At 41.7% G+C, this 27,679-nt stretch overlaps 1 protein-coding gene across 2 annotated transcripts in view; it reads right to left on the bottom strand.

Moving 5' to 3' along the window:
* LOC149814748 (uncharacterized) overlaps positions 1 to 13,746 on the bottom strand; it is an 81,039-nt gene extending 67,293 nt beyond the window's left edge. The window contains exons 1-6 of one of the 2 annotated variants that reach the window (XM_089990277.1): positions 13,600 to 13,746; positions 13,274 to 13,526; positions 12,597 to 12,612; positions 12,305 to 12,384; positions 11,169 to 11,251; positions 10,293 to 10,393 (exon numbers count right to left, since the gene is read on the bottom strand). In XM_089990277.1, coding sequence (XP_089846403.1) covers positions 10,293 to 10,393; positions 11,169 to 11,251; positions 12,305 to 12,384; positions 12,597 to 12,612; positions 13,274 to 13,526; positions 13,600 to 13,681 — 615 coding nt within the window. In that variant the 5' untranslated portion in view covers positions 13,682 to 13,746. The remainder of the gene's footprint in view (positions 1 to 10,292; positions 10,394 to 11,168; positions 11,252 to 12,304; positions 12,385 to 12,596; positions 12,613 to 13,273; positions 13,527 to 13,599) is intronic. The other variant, XM_089990278.1, reaches the window with a different exon arrangement.
* Positions 13,747 to 27,679: the final 13,933 nt, after the last annotated feature.

The following is a 27,679-nucleotide window of genomic DNA, read 5'->3' on the forward strand; positions in this document are numbered from 1 at the left end:
GAGAGCATGGCTAGGTCTCTGATTCTATGGGTGGTTTCTCCCTGTAAATATAAAAGGTTTTTTGATATATGATTTTTGTATCCATTTAATTTACAAAATAAAGTTCTGGATTTCATATCTATAACGGCCAACATTATTTTGACCCTGTAACATATAGGTGGGATTGGATTTACAAGTCTATTTCACAAAAGAATGAAAAACAAGGTATCTTTTCTTCTAATATCTTAAAGACCAAGTTTATTCATCTGTAAATAGACATGTTCATTAGGGACATTTTTGTATTTTTGTATTTTATTTTTATTATTTAAAGGGGTAAAAAGGAGATTCCCAGACTCTCCCCAATGGTCACTTTTGGGAGCTCCCCTTGGTCCCCCTTTGAGGTGTACAAAAAGGGGTTTTCCCCCTTCTCTTCTTAATGCTTTTTCAAGTATTTTATCAATAAACATTTTATTATTTTAAGCTCTCTCTCTCCTCCTTTGTAAGCATATTTGTGTTTGCCATTTGTGGCATATTGTATCTTGTCCATTAGAGACAACTTGCTTATGTGTTTGTGCCTTCTTGTAGTCACTTTGTGACATTATTCTTGGCACTTGTATTTTATTACATGGAATCAGAGCTCCTAGGTGTTTGAACACTCTTGTAACTTCTTTCTTTTGTATTTGAGTGTGTTTAAGCTTCACGTTCTTTTTCTTCTTCAACTCTTCCGCAATGGCTGACAAAGATGCAAAGATTGATCTCTCATTCAAATTGAATGTGACCAACTATAGAATATGGGTGGTTACTATGGAAAACAATCTCAAAGACAAGAAACTTTGGGGATATGTATGTGGCATCATTCTGAAACCACAATTAAAGCTTACCAAGAAGGGAGAAAATAAAGAAAAAACTTTGAGTGATGAAAAAAAAAACCAAGGTTATTAAAGAATACCAATCCAAAGTTGAAGATTAAGAAAGTGAGCATGCCAAAATATTAGCATGGTTCATGAATAATATGAAGCTCAAAATTTGTACTAATCTAGCCAAATTTAAGAAGGCAAATGAAGAATGGTTCTTTATGAAAGGTATCTATACTCAAAAAGACATTGCTAGATATTTCTTTTTACGAGAAAAAATAAGAGGAACCAATCAAGGGGATATGAGTATTAGAGACTATTATAGTACTCTATCTCCTCTATAGGATGAGCTTGTTCTCCTTAAACTACAATGGAAAGAAAGTATTGTTGCCATGAGGCAAGAGAAAATAGAGAGAGAAAAAATGTTTCAATTCATTCATGGGCTTCGACCTGAATTTGAATAATTAAGAGGATCCCTTCTTTATAAGGCTTCTATTCTTCTTAGTGAAGTTTGTGTTGATCTATACCAAGAAGAAACTTGTTTGGCTCTTAAAAAAGACATTGATGAGGTTCATACGTTATGTAAACTGGGAAATAGCATGAGGACATATAAACCCCCTCACTTTTGAAAAAAATAACTATAACAATGGTAGAGGAAGAAAATTTGTTTTTCACCATTGTAATAAGTCGGGACATCTTAGACTCGATTATCCAAGCAATTCAAGTGAAGAATCAAAAAGAGAAGAAGACATAGAGGACTCCATAGCTTAACTTACGAAAACTCTCCAACAATTTATGAGAAACAACTATTCCACACCCTCCACCTCCGGTGTCGTGGTCTCGTCAACTTTCGGTATGTCCTCTTCGATCCTTGATTTTATTGTCATTTTATATGACTTCAAATGCATCTCTTTTATTCAAACTAAGTCTTAATTCTTTCAAATTATTTGTTTTCACGGCTAATGGATATCTTTAGATGTTAAAGAAATGAGAAACCTTGAAAAGTTTTTAAGCAAAAATAAAGAATTTTATGTTCCAAAAATTGGAATTATTCTAAAACTTAAATCTTTTTTCTATTTCTCAAATAACCGATTTTGGATATAGAGTATCTTTTTCACCTACCAATTGCTATGTGTAGGATCTCCAGTTTGGGAAGCGGATTGGGCAAGACCATAGAAGATGAGACCTATATTATATAATTTTTTTGTCATTGTCATTCAAATCATTTTGTAATCATGTTCAATCTAAAGATGTTACTTGGCACAAAAAGTTTGGTCATCCTAGTGTCTATAAGTTGTATCTTTTTTCTTTCTTGAAAAAAATTTGTAATGAAAAATAATTTACATGCAATGATTATATTCTTGAAAAATGCATTATATTTCTTATCAACATAAAAACTTTATTTCTAAGAGACCATTTGAATTAGTACATTCAGATGTATGGGGACCGACACCCATTATGTCTAAAGGAGCATATTTATATTATATTATTTTTATTGATGATTTCATTAGATACACTTGGGTTTACTTTATTAAAGACAAATCTGATGTTTTCTCTATTTTTAAAGAATTTTATATCCTTATTTAAAATCAATTTCAAAATAATATAGCAAATTTTAGATCCGATTCTGGAGGAGAATATATGTCAAATGAATTTTAAAACTACCTTAAACAAAATGACATTATTCATTAAAGATCTTGTCCTAAAACTTCTCGACAAAATGGCCTTGCCGAAAGAAAACATAGGCATCTTATCAAAACAAGAACTCTTCTTATTTCTAAAAATGTTTCAAAAAACTTTTGGGCTGAAGCCACTCTTTCTACAATTTATCTTATAAATAGGATGTCATCTTTATACAACAACAACAACAACTACGCCTTCATCCCAAAACAATTGGGGTCGGCGATATGAACCAAAAAAGAAAATCATTCTGGGTCTTCCACATAAATCCTTCTCCTCCAATCATTTTTATCCAATGCCATGTCCTCGATGAGGTTCAAAGCATTCATATCCTTTCCTATCATCTCCATCCATGTCTTCCTAGGCCTACCCCGACCTCTTTTAACTAATATATTTTCCCATTTCTCCATCGTTCTAACTGGAGCATCATTAGGCCTTCGCCGAATATGTCCAAACCACCGTAAACGATTCTCTCTCGTCTTATTTTCAATGGGTGCAATGCCTACCTTCTTACGTATCTCCTTGCTCTAAATTTTATCTTTTATTGTATTTCCACACACCCATCTAAGCATACGCATCTCAGCTACACTCATTTTTTGAATATGATGTCTCTTGGTAGCCCAACATTTCGTACCATATAGTAAAGCGGGCCTAATAGTCGACCTATAAAACTTTTCATTCAACCGCAATGGCATTCTACGATCGCATAACATTCCAGTTGCACTTTTCCATTTCATCCACTCAACCTTTATCCTATGATTTACATCTCTATCAATTTCTCCATACTTTTGAATGATAGATCCCAAATATTCGAAATAATCATCCACCGGTATTTCTTGCTCACCAAGCTTCACTACACTCCCATCATTACTTCATTGCTTACTAAACCGACATTCCATATATTTTGTCTTACTCTTACTCAACTTAAAACCTCTTGCTTCCAATGTCTGTCTCCATAATTCTAACTTAGCATTAACCCCAGCTCTAGACTCATCAATCAAAACAATATCATCAGCAAACAACATACACCATGACACATTTTCTTGAATTGATCTCGTAAGCTCATCCATCACTATAGCAAATAGGAAAGGGCTTAAAGCAAATATTGATGTAACCCAACCGTTATAGGAAAATTGGTGGTCACCCCTCCACAAGTACGGACATTTGTTACTACTCCTTCATACATCTCTTTAATTACGCTAATGTACTTGAGAGAAACACCTTTCTTTATCATTGTCCACCAGAGAACGTCCCTAGGTACTATATCGTATGCCTTCTCCAAATCAATAAAAAACATATGCAAATCTTTGTTCTTCTCTCTGTTTCTTTCAATAAGTTGTCTAAGAAGATGTATAGCTTCCATAGTTGATCTTCCAGGCATAAAACCAAATTGATTCTCCGATATCATGACAACCTTCCTCAACCTAGACTCAATCACCCTCTCCCAAAGTTTCATAGTATGACTCATGAGTTTTATACCACGATAGTTTGTGCAATCTTGTATATCACCCTTATTCTTATATAGAGGCACCAAAGTACTCTTCCTTCACTCATTAGGCATCTTATTTGTCCACCAAATATTGTTAAAAAGATTTGTCAATCATTCTAAACGTTTCTCTCCCAAGCATTTCCAAGCCTCGATAGGTATACCATCTAGGCCAACTGCCCTTCTTGATTTTATTTTCTTTAAAGCCTCTGTAATTTCTTTCTTTTGAATCTTGCGCATGAAGTTACAATTCATCTCATGAAAAGGAATGAAGAAGTCTCCAAGATCCTGATCAAAATAATCTTTTCATCTCTCCTTAATCTCCTCATCTTTGACTAAAACCCTTTGTGTTTCATCTTTGATACATCTAACCATACCCAGATCCCTCAATTTCCTATCTCTCATCTCTGTAAGCCTATAAATATTCTTTTCGCCCTCTTTGGTATCTAACTTGTCATAAATCTCCTTATATACCTTATCCCTCGCGTTTCAAACTACTTTTTTAGCTTTCTTCTTTGCTATCATATACTTTTCCAAATTCTCATTATCACGACTCTTACTTAGATTTCTATAACACTCGCTTTTAACCTTAATAGCTAATTTTAAAATATCATCTTTATCTTTAAAAAATATTTTCTCCTTTGAAAAATTGTTCAAAATATCTTCAAATTTCAAAAGATTAAGAATTTTTTGTTGTAAATGCTTTGTTCTTTTTTAAGGACAAGATAAACTTTCACCAAAAGCTCTTAAATGTGTTTTTGTTGGCTATGGTGAAAATCAAAAGGGATATAGGTGTTATGATGTTAAAAATAACAAACTTTATATTTCAAGAAATGCGATTTTTCTTAAAGAACAAAATGGATTTGTATTTCAAAAACCCATGAAAGATGTTGATTATTCTTTTCTCTTTGACTTATTACCTAGAAATGAGTCTAAAGATTCTAATTATATTATTTGTAATAATGTTTGTGATGACAATTCTCATCAAAATGATGATTCTCCCAATGAAAATCCTAATGATATCTATGTGTATACTAGGCGAGAAGGAAATGAGCATCAAAATTCTCTTGACATGTATTCACAAAACATTTCCTTAGAGGACAAAGTAGAAGAATTCCTACCTAGGTGATCTTCTAGGAGTACTAGACTTCCTTGAAAATTTATGTCATATGATATTTTTTTTCCAAATTATAGAACTTGTCTAATGATGATTCATTTCTATCATGAGCCTTCCAACTTTAAAGAAGCCATGCAACATCCACATTAGATTGATGGTATGAAACTTGAATTAGAAGTATTCAACAAAGCTAACACTCGAACAATTGTAAGTCTCCCTTTAGGAAAAAATGTTATTGGGTGTACATGGGTTTATAAAGTCAAAACTAAAAGTGATGAGACATTAGAAAGATACAAAGCTAGGTCAGTTGCTAAAAGGTATGCATTATAATATGAAATTGATTATGAAGGAACCTTTGTTTTGGTTACTAGGATGACTGGTGTAAGAACTTTAATAGCCTTAGCATCTATTAAACAATGACCTATCTACCAATTAGATGTCAAACATGTTTTTTCAAATGAGGACTTTTGTGAAGATGCAAAATCCATGGATTTGTAATGGTTCTTCAAAAAAAATGGATTGGATTGGATCCAAGTTAGATCCAACCGGATACAACTCGGATTCAGGTTGGATGTCAACTAACCAGTCAACATCCCCACTATTACTCATTTAAACCCCCACAGGGGGTTTCTTTTTAAAACAAAACCCCAACTCCCCCCGATTCTCTCCCTGTCTTTCTCTCCTTCGTTGAAACCTCCACGCCAGAGCCCTCGACCCCGAATCCATCTCTCCCCTTTGTGTACCTCTCTCTCTCTCTCGATTTCGCCAACAGGAGGGCATCACCCTCCTGCCTGTTTCATTTTCTCCAACAGGAGGGTGCTGCCCTCTTGCCTATTTAAAATTATTCGGCAGGAGGGCGCCACCCTCCTACCTATTTCAATTCTTCTGGTAGGAGGGTGCCACCCTACTTCCTGTCTCATTTTTTCAGCTAATCTCATTTTTTGGCAGGACGTTGCTGCCCTCCTGCCTGGACCTATCTACCGAGCCGAGCTCGGTTTAAACCAATCCCAACTCAGTTCCTTAAGTAGAAGGACCAAGCCTAGGCTTGATCATGTCTCGTTTGGGGCCCAGACTCGACTCAGTGTAATAGTTGAGCCCTCTGTCCCTCCGTCCCCTTTTTCTAGTTGTGCTCGAACAACATCAGCTCCTAGTGTTGTTGTTGCCTTGAGTATGGTCAAGTCGAGCAAAACTTGGCTATCATCAAGCGCAACTCGGGTTGGTCTAGTACCCCGGGCTGACTCGTACGCACCAAATATCAACTCAATTCTCTGTCGAACTAAACCTGACTTTTTATGCTTTGTTCCACCCGACTCGGCTTGCTAGCGAAGCCGACCCGATTTCTTGTACCAAGCCCAGCTCGGTCCGATCGGCTCGAACTGAGTTTGGGTTTGACCCCTACAACACAATCGTTGCCTCATTCGCTAATATAAGGTTTTAACATTATTCTTTATGCAACATGATAAAATCTTTTTTTTAGCGCTTCATATCGGCACAACGGACGAGACACACTTATTGAGGTATGCACCTTTAAGAACCTATGCTCGAAATCGTCAAAGATTCAAACCATCTCCAAGGTAGGAGAAAGTTGCATGCAAGAACAATATTGGAATACTTCTAGTATATACATATTATATTTATGTTATATATATATATATATTTATTATATGATTTTATCTCAAGAACATAGTTTTGCGTATTCTTGTCAATTTTAAATTGCATCATTCACTTTGTCGTCACACTGTAATATGCAGAGGATCTAATTTTCTGTAATTTATTTAGCTCGATGTGTGGTTTCACACATTGGGCTCTGCTTTATGTCATTTACTTTGTCGTCATGCTGTAACGTGCACAGGCTCTTGCTTTATGTAATTTACTTAGCTCGATGTATGGTTTCGTACACCGAGCCTCGCTTACACAATTTATTTATCTCAATGTGTGATTTCATACATCGGGCCTTGCTTTGCGTCATTTACCTTTTCATCGCATTGTAATGTGCACAGACTTATGCTTTAATATATATGTATTCTATATACATATATAATTTTATAAAGTACGTAATTTTTGCGTACTCTTGCCTGCTTTAAATTATGCTAGTATATATTTAAAGATGCAAATTTATGCATCATCGCCGAAACTCGATTTTTGATAGATTTTTCATGCGAGATTTCAAGCTCGCATTTTCCAATGTCTCAAAAAGCAAAACAAGTGTTTTGTGTTTGCATATTCGTAACATTCATCAATTTCATACATAACTTATCCCAAGTATAAAACATGACTCCCTTGCATACTGGTATCAATGTTGTCACGTCCGTGCTTACCGAACAAACTCTGTAGCATTGGAAGGTTCCTCCAAACACCTTTCCAACATGTTCGAACTTTAAAATGAGTTGAGATTGACATAACTTAAGAATTCAAAACTGAGTTTTCTCTTCGAACCAACATAATAAAAAGGCTTCGACTACATAGTTTTCAATGATACATACATCAAGTCCTTTTTTGTATCCAAAATGACTTGGATATTTCTTAGCATAATTAAGGCACGAGATATCATAATTTTCAATGTTGTATTTGGGTTTTTTTTTTCTGAAAAACCAATATCTTTTTCATCGTAGTGGTACTATTAGACATGCACGACATGTAAGTATGATGATGATTTGATTGGAGGTTTATGGTAACATCGTAGTACGACAATGCATCATGATTAAAAGAAAATCACATAAACGGAGATGATCGCCTTCACAGGCAAGATGCTCGATTTGATTTAAAAGACCAGAACATATTGAAGGGGTTATCAGATAAAATAAGACCTGATGTACTCATTTATTCTTTGGTTCTGTCAAGGGAGAAGATAAGATGATACAAAAACTTTGATGGACAAGTTATTAACAACTATGCTCTTCGAGTAACAATGACTTGGTATCTCCGGTCATCGGAGTTAGGGGACTGAGCTAACAAATATTATCCTAGGTAATAAACCCCAATGACTTTTGTAGAAGTTCAGATGCATCTCCTGGTAACGAGTGGCATCTGGAAAATTCTCTCTCGATCATTGGGTTGTCCCCTTAGAAGCGGACTCAACTAGTTGTCTGAGGTATTAAAATACATGTTATAATAAACCTTTAAATAGTCTAAGTTATTTCCTAGTTTTATCCTGTGCATACCTGCAGGTCAGTAATTATCGAAATAAGATTACCATGTTCATTTTACTTATTCTAAAACTACACATTGTGAAATAACACATATGTTAGTCTTGTTCTAACTTTTGATATCTATGCACCTACCAGACTTTCATAAGTCTGACCCATTTTATGTGATACAAGTGATGATTAGTTTGATGCGATAGGTGATGACACGATGACGTGATGATATCAAGAACCCACTCTCTCTGTTGTTTCACTTCTGAGCATGTTTTGTAATTTTGTATAAGGGTTTCTTTTATAATATCTCATTTTGTGTAAACTTTAATTATCAAAAATCTTGTTTTGAATCTACGTGGTTTCAATGATTGTATAGAGATACAAATCCATTGTGTAAAGGAAGGTTCGATTGTAATGTGCCCAAGGTCCATTGATTTGTTCTTTCAAACATTGTTTTTCGTTGAACTGCCATTTTAAACTCTAAAAGATGATTGTTTGCAAAGCTTCAAATTTTTCCTAAAAAGTTTATAAGTTTGGGATTTTGGGGCATTACAAAAGAAGTCTACATGGATCCTCCGTTGGGTCAAGAGATTGAGAATTCAAAAGCTTGGTATGATCACTTTAATAAAGTTGATCTTGATAGTGAATTTACTTTTTGTTATACTGATACTGCCCTTTTTGTTAAGAATTCAGGTGATCACATAACTATTTTATTGTTATATATTGATGATATGATCATCATTGAGAATGATAAAAATGGCATTGACTTTATTAAAAATGCTCTTAAATAATTTTGCTATGTCTGACCTTGGATTTCTAAGGTATTTTTTAGATATTGAAGTTGCATATTCTCCTCGAAGATATGTTCTGTCTCAAATGAAGCAATAGCCACAACTACAATTGAACTTGTTTAGTTAAGAAGTTTGCTTAAATATATGAGAGTTATTATTTCTATTCCTTCGAAATTGTGTTGCGACAATAAGAGTGTCATCTATGTTGTTAGCAATTACACATTTCATGAACGAACAAAGCACATTGAGATGAATTGTCATTATGTTCGAGATGAATTTTTATGGGGCATCATTCAACTGCCATATGTCACTTCAGAGTATCAGCTCAGAGGTTTTTTTACCAAAGCTTTGCCATCACCTTGTTTCTACTTTCTCCTAAGCAAATTCTTGATGATCTCACTGTTAGTTTGAGGGAGGGTGATAAAATATATGGATCTCATATATATATATATATATAATGCCTACTAGGGGCAATTTTGTTTTTTTATTTATTTGTAAATAGACATGTCCATTAGGGACATTTTTGTATTTTTGTAATTTTATTTTTTATTATTTAAAGGGGTAAAAAGAGGATTCCCTTAAGAGTCATTGGGATTCTCCCCAACGGTCACAGGACTCCCCAGTGGTCACAAATGTGATCGTTGGAGAGCTCCTAACAACTCTTTTGGGAGCTCTCCTTGCCCCCCCTTGAGGTGTATAAAAAGGGATTTTCTCCCCTTCTCTTTATGCTTTTTCAAGCATTTTTATTAATAAACATTTTATTATTTTAAGCTCTCTCTCTCTCTCTCTCTCTCTCTCTCTCTCTCTCCTCCTTTGTAAGTGTGTTTGGTGTTTGCCCTTTGTGACAATGTATCTTGTCCATTAGAGACAACTTGCTTATGTGTTTGTGCCCTTTTGGAGTCACTTTGTGTCATTATTCTTGGCACTTGTATTTCATTACAAGTTTCATGTCATTAATTTTTCTGAACCTCTTTGTAAATGGTTATACCTCATCAGAGATTACTTATCATCAATGGGCATATCAGGTTCAATAAATTATACCATCATTAACATGTAAAGTTTGATCAGATTAATATCCTAAGAAGAAAAATATGCAACCAACCAATGTGAAATCTAATTATTATCTACTCTGCATCACAAGATGTTGGGTCTCTTTCTGATTTGCAGTTCAAAGCATCAACTACAAGAAATTAAATTCTTCGGACTTCTTGGGCAAGCACTCAAGTTTTAAAAGAATAATTCACATACCTTGGGGAAGCATTCGAAACCCCCTCCTGTTCCATTAAGTAAAGCTAATGATAGAATTCTCTCTGGTGCGATAGATGCTAGTTTGCTGGCTATCATGGAACCTGTTCTGACAGAAACAACAGTTAAATCCCCAAGACTACCATAATGCACAATGATGATTTCTCTTTAAAAGTATCTGAAACAGATTTTTGTAGAATGTCAATACATGATGGCCAACTTGGAACTCAGCATGTTTAAAGCGATTCAGCCAAAGTTTTGAATTGAAAATCATACGGGATTCAAAGCATAGTTGCTAGAGTAAGAAATGGGTGTGAGATTGAAGCGAGGCTGCAGGAGGCCAGAAACAAGTGCTTAAGAGATGCCTTGATGCATGAAACATCAAGTATTTAAAAAGCATGAGGTGTTTTACTTCACACATTTTGCGGCCCTTTTTATCAAAAACTATCCACTATATATGTAGGTAGGCTTCATGAGAAAAACACAAATTTTGAAAAGTACAATTCCTCCTGCAACTAAAGTGCATTTCCAATATCAAGAAAGTTTGATTTTTAAATTGGGTAAAGAAAGTTTCCATTCTCTGGAAATGCACATCTCTTGGTGTCCGATGTGCATAGTTTTACAGTTCTCAAGTAATCTTCTTAGGTGATGATCTTCAGAGGTTCTAAGAAAGCTTCAGGTAAGCATGGTTCAAACTAATACGTTCATCTGCATTACTGATTTATATAGTAAACCAATGTGGGACTCAAGCGAATGTAGGACATGGTATTAAATATTTGAGGCTTTCAGTTCTAGTGATTGTGGTCATTAACCAATTCAGTATAGTGCTGTTAATATGGGGCAGATATCTAAAAAAATATTAAGAGAACACGGTCTCACCCATTGAATGCCCAAAGACGTGAGCTTTCCTCCAGCCTAAATGATCCATGAGAGCTAAGGCATCCTTTGCCATGATGGTTGTGCTGTCACCAGTAAGAACTTCAGCAAGCACTTTAACATATACTAAATATTTTGTGTTTTATCCCTCAATTCATTCTCGAAATAGAAATTACTGCATCATTTAACGAATGAACTATCTTACAAAATTTAGTTGTAGAACGGCTAAAATTACAGAGAGACATCTCTTTCAAATGTTAACATGGTGACAAGTTGGGAAGAGTAACAAGATTTTGAATAGCAATTGTTTCATTTGATGAAGATGGTCATCTTTTTTTGGATAATCCAAGGGAAACCAACAAACCCTCGCCCGCCCCTCCAATCACCGACTGCACAGTGGCTGGCCTCAGATTGGTAAAACCCTTGAGGTCCCTGCCCACTGGCACTGGGGAGTACACCCTTCTGCCTTGCGGCAAGGGACACCACCCGTGAGTTTCGAACTTGTGACGTCCTGTCAACTTGTGACATTCACAAGTGGCCCCTACAAGATGAGCGGGAAGATGGACATCTTTACACAAGCCAAAGCTCTGTGGAAGCACATCAACATGAACATGCAGAAGATAGTTATCAGCACTTCAGAAAGTGAAAAAAAAAAAACACAGAACACGAGAGAGAGAGAGAGAGAGAGAGAGAGTTCTGCAGGTCATAAAAAGGAAGTGATTTTAGAACATACAATTTACTACGAGTCCAGAATAAAGTAACATGTTCCTTTCACATTACTTAATTCAATTTGTTCATTGGTGTTGAAAAACCAAAAAGCAAAAAGCAAAAGAAACTTCGTGGTTAGGGGTGTGAACTGGCTGGGTTTGGTTGAGACCTAGGTGAAACCAGGACCAGATTTTCGGGTATGGTATCGGGTCATGACCCAGGTCTAATCAGGTCTACTATAAGAGAAACCATACCCGGTAAAATAATGTTTTTTTATTACTTTTACATTGAAAATTTGTGGGTCTTAATGGGAACTCGGGTAGGACCCAAGTATGGTATAAAATTTTACAAACTATACCCCAATCTATGTAATAATTGGAACTTCGCGTCAGGACCCAGGTCTTAATCGGGTCTTTTTTTTGTCATCGTACCTGAACCCTATAGGGTTTGGTCCGGGTAAATCCGACCCTTTGACACCCCTTGGCGTACCATTTTTGAGAGAATGGGGCCCCTGAAATAAAATTATTTTAGTCATTTAAAAGACAAACTAAATTATTGTTATCATCAAAGTCGTCATATAAAGAAACTTCAGACCAATTCCTCTCTTCTGCTGAGATGAAGGCAACGGATCAAACCCGGCTTCAGTTAGGGTGGTCGTGGGCCCCACCTGAGCGAGGGTTTCCCGTCATAAAAAACAAAACAAAACTTTAGAGATGTACAGACTATTTCCTCTCTTCTACTGCACCGACAAAAAAAAAAATCAAATCGCAATATCAATTCATGACACAATTTCAATCGAGGACATCATTTTCATTATACCGAATCAATTCACATGAAACCAACATTGAAGAAAATGAACAAAATGGAAATAAAAATTATCAGAGGTAAATAAAAAAATGAAATCTGGTGCGCGAGACTACTTTTAGTGGGCAAAACAACCGTGTTATTCAATTAAAATCCATTTACATAAAACCAAAAGACACAGAAAACAAAAGGGATTACAGGAAAGATATTGGGTCTGGAAATTTATTGAATTGTTCTTGTTTAAGAATTTTGTATTTCTGCCGCTAATTTTATTAATCAAACCCATCCATATAAAGGCAACATTGAGAAAAGAAAGAAACGAAATGAAGTTTCTGGGCAAGAAAGATTTAAATATTTCATCTAAAAAAGATTTAAACATTTCCATCATGATTTGAAAATCTACACTGAACATTAGAAGATTAAATCACATCAAATTAGATAAATTCAATACATTGGAAAAGGAGAATTTTCGTCGAAAAGAACAATCAGATACAGAATTGAAATTAGGAATTCGTGGTACAACGCAATTCTCTTCCAAATGAAGATTCTTGCCCAATAAAAATCTACCAAAAACGATTCGTGAGAACTAAACTTACGTATACTGCGACTTGTCTTCAGGCACAGAGCTCTGACCCACCCCACGATTGTCGAAAGTACACACCACAATGCCATCATGGGCAGTCACGGATCCAGTGCCGTCACTCCCATCACTACCATCCGAGCCGTTGGATTCAGGATCAACGACCTCGAACAGAGCCGGCTGTCCTCTCCCTTCTTGGTTGTTAGGCGTGTCAGTCCCCGCCAATCCTCTGATCTGAGGACCCCATGAATCGTGGGTACCGGCCAAACCTACCCAAGAATCCGCAGAAATTCAACACCGACCATATGTGTGTGTGTGTGTGAGAGAGAGAGATATGCGCACCAATTATGAGGAGGACCTTGGTGAAGCCACGACCATACGTCTGGAAGAAGATTTTCAACCCATTCTCCTCGCAAAATGGCATCTTTGAGAGAGAGAGAGAGAGAGAGAGAGAGAGAGAGAGAGAGAGAGAGAGAGAGAGGATCTTTTCTTCCGTTTATGGCTGGACGTTTGCCTCTCTCCTCCTTCCCATATTCAGAAACAGAGATGGATATATGGGGGAGGAGAAGTTAATTTGACCGTATGCTGTCTATTAGTGTCGCCACTGTTATATTAAATGCTGTCCTTTTTGTGGCGGTCAATCTTGTGGGCGTTCTTTGCTCAATTTTCTGTTCAAACCTGTGTGGGACACTCGGACGTGGATGGGTAGTAACGGGGATGTTTTGCCTCTCTTCATGTATGCATGCTGATGGCCCATGCACCAAAGCCACCCCACTTTGTTGAGAGCCATCCAATCTTAAGATTGATGGCAATGGTTGGCTCTTCATGTCCTTATGGAGATGCTTTATTATTGTATGCGTTGTGATGGGCCATGCACCACCCACCTTTTTGAGGTCAGCGCTTGGCCCTCTAGATGGTTGACTTGACCCATTCAAGAGTTGGTTTGGGGGGTCCTCCTAGCTATATCTTTTCTTATTGGTTGGTGTTTCGTAGTAGTTAGTAAAGACCTCTGCACTTTCCTCCCACCTCACAAATTTGAACGTGATATCATATTTACACACAGAGTCCAAATGGTGGGTTGGAAGTTGGAACCTTATGAGGAAATCCTGCCTAAATACCGGGCCACAATTTAAAGAAAGGCTGTGCTGCTGGAGGATCCTCCGTGACATGGTTCATGGCCTTGTCCATCACAGACAGAACTATCCCTTTTGATGCCTTGTGATCTCCTGTAAGCAAGGTGATACCTGCTGCGGAATCATGGCCTAATACAGGATCTCCTTAGGATTACCCCTTTAGATGTTGCCGAAAGGAATCATATATAGTCTCATACAGGATCTCTATAGGATCATCAAGAAATCACCCTTTAGACTGCGGAAAGGTACTTGCTATTTAAAATAAGTATAAAATGACAAGGAGCAATTTATAAATTGATCCAAACAAGGGGATAGAGTTTCCACCCGGTTTACAGCATATAGATATCTAATTCCATTGGTTCTTCCATCTTTGGAGTTTATACTCTGTTTGAGAATCATAACATTTTTTCACTCAGTGGCAAGAATAATAATAGCCTGCTTCAACTTCACCTTTTAGTTAGCTCAATCTTGTCCTGTCATTTTAGGATGAAGGGCTCTATCTTGTACTAGATGATGGCGCTCATCATAGCCTCATTGTTATTCAGCTAGGGAGGTGGCCTAATCGTTTTCGGTTCAGCAAGCTCAGATCATGCAGATTCAGGTTAGAGCTGTAACGCCCAAAAATCGTGGACTTGAAACATTTTATGGAAAATGTTGAAAGCTTTGAAATCAATCATTTATCAGAGTTTAAAACAGAGGTTCAGTGGAAAATCAGGTTCAAAACAGCAAGTCCCTAGACCTTGGGCGCATTACAACCAAAAGCAGATTTTCTCTTATAAACCGATTTGCAATTCAAATATATATTTTATTGAAATGAAAAGAAGAACCACATTTTGGTAATATAGTTTCAGAAATGCAGAGTTCTAATCAAAAGAGATGCTTTCAAAGAAACCTTATACCACAGCTATCAAAAGAGTCTCCAAGAGCGCAACGTCAGGAAAGGGTATTGCCTTGAATGTATCGCGTCATCGTGCCATCGCAAGCTGTCTCAACCTGTTCACCACCTGCCCATGAAAATGGGTCAGTCTCACAACAGACTAGTAGGGGTGCAAAGGACAAGAAAGAGCAAAAGCTGCAATAAGCAATATAAACGCTAGATCAAGCAGGAACAAGCAAGACTAGCAGATCTAACCAAAAGTGTTATAGAGTAAGCATGACTCTAGTCAGGCAAACAGCTACCTGCAAGAGCAATAAGGATTATAGTGCTAAACAAACAACTATAACAATCCCACAGATATAATAGGTGAAGAGTAACTAACTCTATCCACCAGCCAAGCAAAGCAATTGCATAAGACAAGTATTCATGACAACACTCGTAAAACAAGTATCATAGGATGGCTCAGTCCATCGACAAGTGATTACAATAATCATGAGGCACAAGCTATTGCATCACAAGCAATACATAAGCTACACAGGATAAGCAATCAACTAGTATGAGAAGCTAGTTATTAGTAAGCAAGGAACTGCGTAAGCAGTTTAACCAACAAGGATAACGCCTCGACAGGCATACCTAGCTCAACGAGTAGCATACCGAACTACCGAGCTAACAAGCAAGCAAACAATGCACGTCACAGCACGCATATCTCATGATCATGAGTATAAGTTATATCTTGTCTCATTACTGAGCAGGCCGTTGTGGGTACGCACAAGGTAAAACGTAGAAACAGTCGAGATCGATTCGGGGGTCCATTATGCTATGTATTTTATTATACCCCGAATGACTGACTGAGTCCGCTTCCTAAGGGGACGGTCTGTGACCAAGAGAGTAAATCCCCAAAGGCAAACAAAGGCCCAATGGATGTGCATACGTACTTCTGCAGAAGTGGCCCAAAGGATTTCCCCTAACCTCCGATGACTGGGGAAGGTCGGATCTTTGTCCGAGATTGCCATTAATGACTGTCCATCGGAGTTTTGTACCATCCATCCTCTCTCTTGATGAACTGTCCCGAATAAGCACGACGGAGGGTTTCTTAACCGCCGTCTCATTATCATGCTCTGGTCTTTCAACCCAATCCAGCATCTTGCCTGTGAAGGCGCATGATTATTATTTAGGTGAATTATACGCGCCATTGCGCGTTCGAGGCAACCATACAATTCACATCCTACTCACCGCAGTACGCATCATACCTATTCAAATGTATAATCACGATGAAAGGGGGTCAATCCATAATGAGGGCAGAAACATCACTCTTGTGATCTCAAACACATGCCATTGCATGTTCGAGGCAGATATAGACCTCTCATCCTGCTCATCGTAGTACGCAACATACATGTTCAAAAGTACAACCACGATGAGAGGGGTATGGATCTCTCGCAGGAGATCTCAATGCTTCTACCTTATAGAAGCCTATAGTGAACTCATTCCAGTTCCAACTGATCGTGCTCGGGTCCTTTAGACAATCGCGAGCAGACTGCCTATTAGGCAAAAATCAACATAACAGGATTTAGCTTAATGTGTCAATACACGTTTAGAGGTTACTATAGACCTTTCATCCTGTTCTTCGTAGTCCAAACATATCGTACGTGACTAAGGGTATAACTACAAGAGGAGGAACATGGATCCCTCGTAAGAGATCCAACAATACCTTCGCAAAGGAAGGAAGGCGCTACCATCTGGGTTTGGCCAGAAAGCCTAGAACTAGGTCTTGCATCAGAAGTGATGCAACACTGATCTAGCGATGACCAAAGTACCTCGAACGGATTCACGTCCTACTCGTGCACATGCTTCTAAACAAGGCTATCTGAGTCATATCGGATAGGTGAACTAAGGTTGTAACACATCTATCCCAAATACATCGATTTGGGAGGTCTGACCGCTATCACTGCTTTACAAGCTATACATTCCTGAAAATAGGATCACACCTAAGGCCATTATCTTTAGAGAACTGAAGTGCATAAGTGTGTGTCGTGACCTTTAAGACAAGCAAAACGATATACACTATACATTCGAAGCTACACTCAGGGAGTGCAAGCTGACAAGAGGCAAACTCATGCACATACTAATACAAAGGCAAATCGAGGGGCAAGACTCGTTGGCGGAGCTGCACCGCGAGGGTAGAACGCTAGGGCTACTCACGAGGTATGAGATCATACCTCGATCATCGTAACGTACAAGCAGACAACTACGTGAGCAACTGGTGAAGTAGGGGATCCTATACTGACTACGCAAGTGTAAAAGACTACTCACGAGGTCGATAGATCGCTAAGCGTAAGCAAGTAAAGAAGCATACGGCAAGGATAGAATACATGCATGAGCAAGGCATATGCACGAAGTGCGGCAACATGGTAAATACGAACACATACAAAAGGTAAGTGCAAGAGCAAGCACGACAGCACAGGAAGGTAAAGCACGAAGAGTAAAGCGAGAAGCAAAGCCATGGCGCATAAAGCGCGGGGCAACAAGTAAATGCAGGAAGTAAAGTGCAAGAACTTAAAGGAGGACCAGGATGTCCTGGAGTAAAGACAGACATATACAAGTAATTGTCAGGGCGCAAAGCGCGGGGCAACAGGAAAGAAAAGTGCAGGAAAGTAAAGAGGACAAGGAGCACGAAACCGCGCCCTTGAGTTAAAAGACAGGAAATGTAAAGACAAGAATGGAAAGCCTAGGCACATATAGCGCAACGGCGACAGAAAGGAAAGTGCGAGAAAGTAAAGATGACAAGGATTGCGAAATCGCGTCCTTGAAGGTAAAGACATATGTATATATATTATACGTATACATATATCGTCCTCTTTTAGTTATCTATCTTGTTTTAGCATTTATCAGTTCATTGTTCTTTCACACAAAAATCCCCTACCTTAAGGGGTTGCGGGTCCTCGTATGAATACAGCGTAGGCAAGCAGGAGCTCGAGCCACAGAGGGCGAGCTGGGTCCACCGTTCAACCTGGAGAGCTTAGAACGTTAGAATATGCCGAAGATAAACAAGCAACGAGGTAGCAAGGTCTCTTGCCTGCAGGAGGCAGAGGCAGGAGCTTCTGCATCCTGCAGACAAGGGTGCCAGAGGCAGGGGCCTTAGCCCTGCTTGGCAACAGCAGCGGCAGCAGGACGCAAGAGCTCCCTGTCTGCCAGCACAAAGAAAGACAGGGGAGGGAGGAGAGGCTCCCTGCCACACCTGCCGTAACATGGCCGGAGGCAAACACCCCCTGTCAGAACACGAGACAGGGGCGTAGCCCCATGCCGGCAGCAAGAACAAGGCAAGGGCGCAAAGCCCCTTGCCGGAGAACAAACACAGAGATGCAGGGGGCAAGCCTGTGCTCGAAAACAGAAAAGCGAGGGGGGCCTCGCCCCCTGCCGGCACAACGCATAGTCAGGGGGACAGAACCCCCTGTCGAGGAGAAATAGATGGTGCAGGGGGGCTCCGCCCCTTGCAGGGGAAACAACCACACAGAGCAGGGGACTTCAATCCCTGCTGAGAAAAACCAGAAGGCAGGTGGTACACCTTCTGTCAGAACACGAGACAGGGGCGCAGCCCCCTGCCGGCAGCAAAAACAAGGCAAGGGGGAAAACCCCTTGCCGGAGAACAGCAGAGATGCAGGGGGCAAGCCCCTGCTCGAAAAACAGGAAAGTAGGGGGCTTCGCACCCTGCTGGCACAACGCAGGAGGCAGGGGGACAGAGCCCCCTGCCGAGGAGCAATAGGAGAGCAGGGGGGAGGCTCCGCCCCCTGCTGGGACATCAAGAACAGGGGGAGCCTCGCCCCCTACCCAAGAGCACAAAAAAAAGGGACAGGGGGGAAGGAACCCCCTGTCGAAAGGCAAATGGCAAGGGGACAAAGCCCCCTACCGACAAAAGGAATGGCAAGGGAGCAGAGCCCCCTACCGGCAAAGCGGATGGCAGGGGGACCAAGCCCCCTCCCGGCACAACAAGGGCAGGGGGAAAGTGGATTCCCCACTGCCGACCCAGCAGGAACAGGGGGAAACGGAATCCCCCAGCGAAAAAGCGGCGACGAGAGGGGGATCGGTCCCCCTGTCGATCGACTCACAGAGGAAAGCAGGGGAGGGGTTAACCCCCCCCCCCTATCGACAAGAGGTGTCGACGGGGGCGCAACCCCCGCCCCTCCCTATCGACCCATCCCGCACAAAGGAGAAAGAGAGGGGAGGGTTTACCTCTGAAATCAGGGGAGTCGTCAGGCCGGAAGGTCGAGGGCTACCGTCGGCTGAGCTGCCTCGACAAGGGTGGCGACGTCGCTGGCCGGCAGGGCTCGAAGGTCGCCGGCGCACGAGGTTGGTTGTTGCCGGAGCCGATCGTCGAAAAAGGGTGGCCAATAGCGAGATGCTGGCGGTAGCAGGGAGGTACAGCCGAGAGGAAGAAAGGGTGGTGGCCGGCGGCGATTCGCCAGCGTCGATGACACAGGAGACAGCAAGGGGGAGGCGACGATCGCCGGCGGCTGCAGCACCTAGGACGGCGGTTGTGGCTGACGGCGAGTCGTCGGTGCTCGAGGTCGCTGGCGCTGATCGGCAGGTCGTCGGAGGTCACTGCCCTCACAACCAAAAGAGAGGGAAGAACGTAGTCGCTGGTGGCGCAGTCGTCGGCAGACAGGGGGAGTGTTGGATCGCCCGAAACTCAGAGGGGAGGCGGCCTGACGGGAACGTTCGCCGGCATCTCCGATCGCGGGCGGCGGCGGCGTGAGGAGGGCGGAGCAGATGAGAGAGAGAAGGGGCAAAAGTTTTGCCCCTCGCCCGAGACGCTGTGTCCTTTTAAGGACACCGGCTTCTCGAGAATTCGAGAAGCCGGGGCGCGGGTCGGCTCGAGTCCAGCCCGGATCCGGGCCCGACACAGGGGTTCAGACCCTGACTCGTGTCCGACACGTGTCGAACACGTGTCATACACGATTTTTTTTTCACAGTTGTTACATCCTACCCCCCTTAAAAGAATTTCGTCCTCGAAATCTCATAGGAAGGTAATCTGCCTAGACCGCAGCGTGAGGAAACTAGGTAGATTATGATGTACATGCGCACATGAACCCCCAAACACATAAGCTTCTAAAGAGATCAGGACAACACATAATGAGTCCCAAAGAAAGTTTCGAAATCAACAACTTGATCGAACAAAACGTATGTGTGAATTCACTAATAACTTGTCTTCGCAAGAGTTCATAGAGCCGCGAATAGAAAGGGAGTTTAGCAGAAGGCTATAAGAAAGGTTATTCGCTATCTTCAAGGATGAAGAGACACAACGAGTCATCAAAGAAAAGGAGTTTAGTAGAAGACCATAGGCAAGATTTAATCATTAACTTCTACTTGATCTGATAAGGGATGAAGAGACAAAACGAGACATTGCTCTAGCTTACGTTCCTTGAACGGGGTCTCTAAATCACTATCAAGATGTCGTGTGTCATACTCGCAAACTCTAACAAACTCCGCGTCATGAATAAACACAATCTATACTCTCTCAAGGCCTTATGCGGCCAACTGCCACCTATCAAGACTCACTTAAGGCGAGATACTTTCTTATAAAAGCCCACCCTTCCACAGAAGGTCTAAAACATGATCAAGATCTAAAAATCAATCTGATCTGATTCACACATCTGAGCTGGGCATATAATCATGCTAAAACAGAAAGCCAAATCTATAGATTCACAACTGGCTATATTCATCAATATCAGAAGATCAACACGGCTCATCGTAACTTTTCATGAAAATCAAAGTCTACAAGTTCCCCGCCGGAACTCCTCATATGGGAAACGTACGACCTCATAAGGGATTATCGCTCTAGATGGTATACCTGGTCTTAGACCATACACTTCCTCACAGTTCACCGTCTCCGCGGTTACCCGCTCTTGGACAGTGTATATCCTCACAGAGATTCTACCACTCTAGCCGGGTTACCAGATCTTGGTCATACGAACCCTCACAGAAAACCTTTGGGAACCCAAACCTCAACAAAGGCCATATTCACAAAAAATCACTGCGATACACGCATCAACACAAATGACCACTCACTGGGTCGATAGCCACTAATAATCAACAAGATCCATGCCGAATCACCTGGTCTGAGAAAATGTACGACCTCACAAGGAATTACCGCCCTAGATGGTATACTTGGTCTTGGACCATACACTTCCTCACAGTTCACCGTCTTCGCGGCTACCCGGTCTTGGACAATGCACGTCTTCACAGAATTCTACCACTCTAGTGGGTCACCTGATCTTGGTCATACACCCCCCCCCCTCGCAGATAATCCATTGGAGATCAGATCCTCAACCGATACCATACATAGTGATACATGCATCAACACAATCGACTGATCAAAACAATTGACCGCACTCGGGGTCAACAACCACAAATATGGGCATAAGCATATATGTCAGCAATATGCATCGTATCACTTCACATGGCAAAACGAAACACAGAATCACACATTCTTCCAACAAGGTTCCACGAACCATAATTATATATCAAATATAAGCATTCATCGCATGCTCTCAACAATTCTTATCACGTGGCATATCAAACACATCATACAGAAGATTTAAACTACGCAACTTATCAATGCCACAAGAAATATTACATCCTCAAATAGGACCTCAAAGCATGCGCAATCAAAGCATGAATTCTATACATAGAAACATGCAGGTAATATATTATGAAGCAACTTAACTTCAACTTACGTAACTCCTACGTAGTTCAATAAATTCATAGGATTCAAGTTATATGTGCAAATATTCTGATCATTGCATCATCATATGCATTCACAATTCTTACCTCAAAGCACATCGCATTCGACCACTTCGGTGTGAAACACACTCACATATCTACATGACATTTTAGTTCAATATACATGATACTCATCAATCATGCTATACAAAGATGATATAATCACAGAACCAATCATAATGCAAAACCCTCTGCAACACAGTTATGTAGGCGTGATGTATCATCAAAAATTAATCATTTGTAGTTGTGAGGTGTCATCCACCTAAAAGTCAAAACTGATCATCTGTAGGCGTAACAAGTCAACTACCCAAAACTAATCAGTTGTAGGCGTGACACGTCATTCACCTAATAAGCATCACAATCATTAAGATCACAAAGATACCAAAGTCACACGTAATTCCATTGATAAGCCTTTACTTAACAAAAATACGCAACAACACACACAAAAAGTCATAAATAAGACTATCAAAAAGTGTCTACTCGACGGTTTCTGTGTTCTGTTGCTATTGCTGAGGAGGTTGGGGCGTACTGCCCACTCGCTGGAGGTCATCGACCTTCTTTATACGACAATCACGGATAAAGTGACCCATCTTGCCACAATAAAAACAACCACCAGAGGCTCGGGGACATGCCTGTTCACGGTGAACACGATCGCATCTCAAACACTTTGGGTTTAATGGTCGTTGAGGCTCATTTTCTTTGCTTAGTTTCTGTCTTTTAGCAGCTCGACGCTTGTTGTCAGCACTATCTTCGGCAGACTTTTCATCGCGACGTTGTTTAAAGTGGTATTCTTCAGCAGAATGACCCACCTTTCCGCAAAAATAACAATCATCGAGGTCCTGAAGGCACACCGGACCGGACAAAACATGAGGGCCGACACTCCGACCTAGGTTGGTGATCTCGCAACCCAACCCATCAACCTTATGATCAAGGTTCTGGACCATCGCTTGGAGCTGCTCAACTGCTCCAGTTAATGCGTATATAGATTTGATCAGTTTATTGAACGACATCTAAGCAAAAACATATTCTTTAATTAAAATAACTACAAAATAATTTAAGAGAAATAATACTCACAATGCGATGCAGATGGCGGATGATCAAGGATTACCACTTTCCTTGTTGCTCTGATACCAAAAGCTGTAACGCCCCAAAATCGTGGACTTGAAACCTTTTATGGAAAATGTTGAAAGCTTTGAAATCAATCATTTATCAGAGTTTAAAACAGAGGTTCAGTGAAAGATCAGGTTCAAAACAGCAAGTCCCTAGACCTTGGGCGCATTACAACCAAAAGCAGATTTTCTCTTATAAACCGATTTGCAATTCAAATATATATTTTATTGAAATGAAAAGAAGAACCACATTTTGGTAATATAGTTTCAGAAATGCAGAGTTTTAATCAAAAGAGATGCTTTCAAAGAAACCTTATACCACAGCTATCAAAAGAGTCCCCAAGAGCGCAACGTCAGGAAAGGGTATTGCCTTGAATGCATCGCGTCATCGTGCCATCGCAAGCTGTCTCAACCTGTTCACCACCTGCCCATGAAAATGGGTCAGTCTCACAACAGACTAGTAGGGGTGCAAAGGACAAGAAAGAGCAAAGGCTGTAATAAGCAATATAAACGCTAGATCAAGCAGGAACAAGCAAGACTAGCAGATCTAACCAAAAGTGTTATAAAGTAAGCATGACTCTAGTCAGGCAAACAGCTACCTGCAAGAGCAATAAGGATTATAGTGCTAAACAAACAACTATAACAATCCCACAGATATAATAGGTGAAGAGTAACTAACTCTATCCACCAGCCAGGCAAAACAATTGCATAAGACAAGTATTCATGACAACACTCGTAAAACAAGTATCATAGGATGGCTCAGTCCATCGACAAGTGATTACATTAATCATGAGGCACAAGCTATTGCATCACAAACAATACATAAGCTATGCAGGATAAGCAATCGACTAGTATGAGAAGCTAGTTATTACTAAGCAAGGAACTGCGTAAGCAGTTTAACCAACAAGGATAACGCCTCGACAGGAGTACCTAGCTCAACGAGTAGCATACCGAACTACCGAGCTAACAAGCAAGCAAGCAATGCACGTCACAGCATGCATATCTCATGATCATGAGTATAAGTTATATCTTGTCTCATTACTGAGCAGGCCATTGTGGGTACGCACAAGGCAAAACGTAGAAACAACTGAGATCGATTCGGGGGTCCATTATGCTATGTATTTTATTATACCCCGAATGACTGACTGAGTCCGCTTCCTAAGGGGATGGTCTGTGACCAAGAGAGTAAATCCCCAAAGGCAAACAAAGGCCCAATGGATGTGCATCCGTACTTCTGCAGAAGTGGCCCAAAGGATTTCCCCTAACCTCCGATGACTGGGGAAGGTCGGATCTTTGCCCGTGATTGCCATTAATGACTGTCCATCGGAGTTTTGTACCATCCATCATCTCTCCTGATAAACCGTCCCGAATGAGCACGACGGAGGGTTTCTTAACCGCCGTCCTATTCTCAGGCTCTGGTCTTTCAACCCAATTGAGCATCTTGCCTGTGAAGGCGCATGATTATTATTTATGTGAATTATACGCGCCATTGTGCGTTCGAGGCAACCATACAATTCACATCCTACTCACCGCAGTACACATCGTACCTATTCAAATGTATAATCACGATGAAAGGGGGTCAATCCATAATGAGGGCAGAAACATCACTCTTGTGATCTCAAACACATGCCATTGCATGTTCGAGACAGATATAGACCTCTCATCATGCTCATCGTAGTACGCAACATACCTGTTCAAAAGTACAACCACGATGAGAGGGGTATGGATCTCTCGCAGGAGATCCCAATGCTTCTACCTTATAGAAGCCTACAGTGAACTCATTCTAGTTCCAACTGATCGTGCTCGGGTCCTTTAGACAATCGCGAGCAGACTGCCTATTAGGCAAAAATCAACATAACAGGATTTAGCTTAATGTGTCAATACACGTTTAGAGGTTACTATAGACCTTTCATCCTGTTCTTCGTAGTCCAAACATATCATACGTGACTAAGGGTATAACTACAAGAGGAGGAACATGGATCCCTCGTAAGAGATCCAACAATACCTTCGCAAAGGAAGGAAGGCGCTACCATCTGGGTTTGGCCAGAAAGCCTAGAACTAGGTCTTGCATCAGAAGTGATGCAACGCTGATCTAGCGATGACCCAAGTACCTCGAAAGGATTCATGTCCTACTCATGCACAGGCTTCTAAACAAGGCTATCTGAGTCATAGCGGATAGGTGAACTAAGGTTGTAACACATCTATCCCAAATACATCGATTTGGGAGGTTTGACCGCTATCACTGCTTTACAAGCTATACATTCCTGAAAAAAGGATCGCACCTAAGGCCATTATCTTTGGAGAACCGATGTGCATAAGTGTGTGTCGTGACCTTTAAGACAAGCAAAATGATATACACTATACATTCGAAGCTGCACTCAGGGAGTGCAAGCTGACAAGAGGCAAACTCATGCACATACTAATACAAAGGCAAATCGAGGGGCAAGACTCGTTGGCGGAGCAGCACCGCGAGGGTAGAACGCTAGGGCTACTCACAAGGTATGAGATCATACCTTAATCATCGTAACACACAAGCAGGCAACTACGTAAGCAACTCGTGAAGTAGGAGATCCTATACTGACTACGCAAGTGTAAAGGACTACTCACGAGGCATGAGGTTGCACCTCGATAGATCGCTAAGCGTAAGCAAGTAAAGAAGCATACGGCAAGGATAGAATACATGCATGAGCAAGGCATATGCACGAAGTGCGGCAACATGGTAAAGATGAACACATACAAAAGGTAAGTGCAAGAGCAAGCACGACAACACAGGAAGGTAAAGCACGAAGAGTAAAGCGAGAAGCAAAGCCATGGCGCATAAAGCGCGTGGCAACAAGTAAATGCAGGAAGTAAAGTGCAAGAACTTAAAGGAGGACAAGGATGTCCTGGAGTAAAGACAGACATGTACAAGTAAATGTCAGAGCGCAAAGCGCGGCGCAGCAGGAAAGTAAAGAGGACAAGGAGCGCGAAACCGCGTCCTTGAGTTAAAAGACAGGAAATGTAAAGACAAGAATGGAAAGCCTAGGCACATATAGCGCGGCGGCGACAGAAAGGAAAGTGCGAGAAAGTAAAAAGGACAAGGATCGCGAAACCGCGTCCTTGAAGGTAAAGACATACGTATATATATTATACATATACATATATCGTCCTCTTTTAGTTATCTTTCTTGTTTTAGCATTTATCAGTTCATTGTCCTTTCACGCAAGAATCCCCAACATTAAGGGGTTGCGGGTCCTCGTACGCATGCAGCGTAGGCAAGCAGGAGCTCGAGCCACAGAGGGCGAGCTGGGTCCACCGTTCAACCTGGAGAGCTTAGAACGTTAGAATATGCTGAAGATAAACAAGCAACAAGGCAGCAAGGTCTCTTGCCTGCAGGAGGCAGAGGCAGGAGCTTCTGCATCCTGCAGACAAGGGTGCCAGAGGCAGGGGCCTCAGCCCTGCTTGGCAACAGCAGCGGCGACAGGGAGCAGGAGCTCCCTGTCTGCCAGCACAAAGAAAGATAGGGGAGGGAGCAGAGGCTCCCTACCACACCTGCCGCAACATGGCAGGAGGCAAACACCCCTGTCAGAACACGAGACAGTGGTGCAGCCCCCTGCCGGTAGGAAGAACAAGGCAAGTGGGCAAAGCCCCTTGCCGGAGAACAAACACAGAGATGCAGGGGGCAAGCCCGTGCTCGAAAACAGAAAAGCGAGGGGGGCCTCGCCCCCTGCTGGCGCAACGCAGGAGGCAGGGGGCCTCGCCCCCTGCCGGCACAACGCATAGTCAGGGGGACAGAACCCCCTGCCGAGGAGAAACAGATGGTGCAGGGGGGCTCCGCCCCCTGCAGGGGAAACAACCACACAGAGCAGGGGACTTCAATCCCTGCTGAGAAAAACCAGAAGGCAGGTGGTACACCTCCTGTCAGAACACGAGACAGGGGCGCAGCCCCCTGCCGGCAGCAAAAACAAGGCAAGGGGAGAATGCCCCTTGCCGGAGAACAGCAGAGATGCAGGGGGCAAGCCCCTGCTCGAAAAACAGGAAAGCAGGGGGGCTTCGCCCCCTACTGGCACAACGCAGGAGGCAGGGGGACAGAGCCCTCTGCCGAGGAGCAATAGGAGAGCAGGGGGGAGGCTCCGCCCCCTGCTGGGACATCAAGAACAGGGGGAGCCTCGCCCCCTACCCAAGAGCACAAAAAAATGGGACAGGGGGGAAGGAACCCCCTGTCGAAAGGCGAATGGCAAGGGGACAAAGCCCCCTACCGACAAAAGGAATGGCAAGGGGGCAGAGCCCCCTACCGGTAAAGCGGATGGCAGGGGGACCGAGCCCCCTCCCGGCACAACAAGGGCAGGGGGAAAGCGGATTCCCCCCTGCCGACCCAGCAGGGACAGGGGGAAACGGAATCCCCCTGCGAAAAAGCGGCGACGACAGGGGGATCAGTCCCCCTGTCGATCGACTCACAGAGGAAAGCAGGGGAGGGGTTAACCCCCCCCCCCCCCCCCCCGCCCCCCTACCGACAAGAGGTGTCGACAGGGGCGCAACCCCCGCCC

The sequence above is a fragment of the Nuphar pumila genome, chromosome 15, assembly GCF_984573655.1.
Source record: "Nuphar pumila chromosome 15, dmNupPumi1.hap1.1, whole genome shotgun sequence".
NCBI classification, from domain to species: Eukaryota; Viridiplantae; Streptophyta; class Magnoliopsida; order Nymphaeales; family Nymphaeaceae; genus Nuphar; species Nuphar pumila.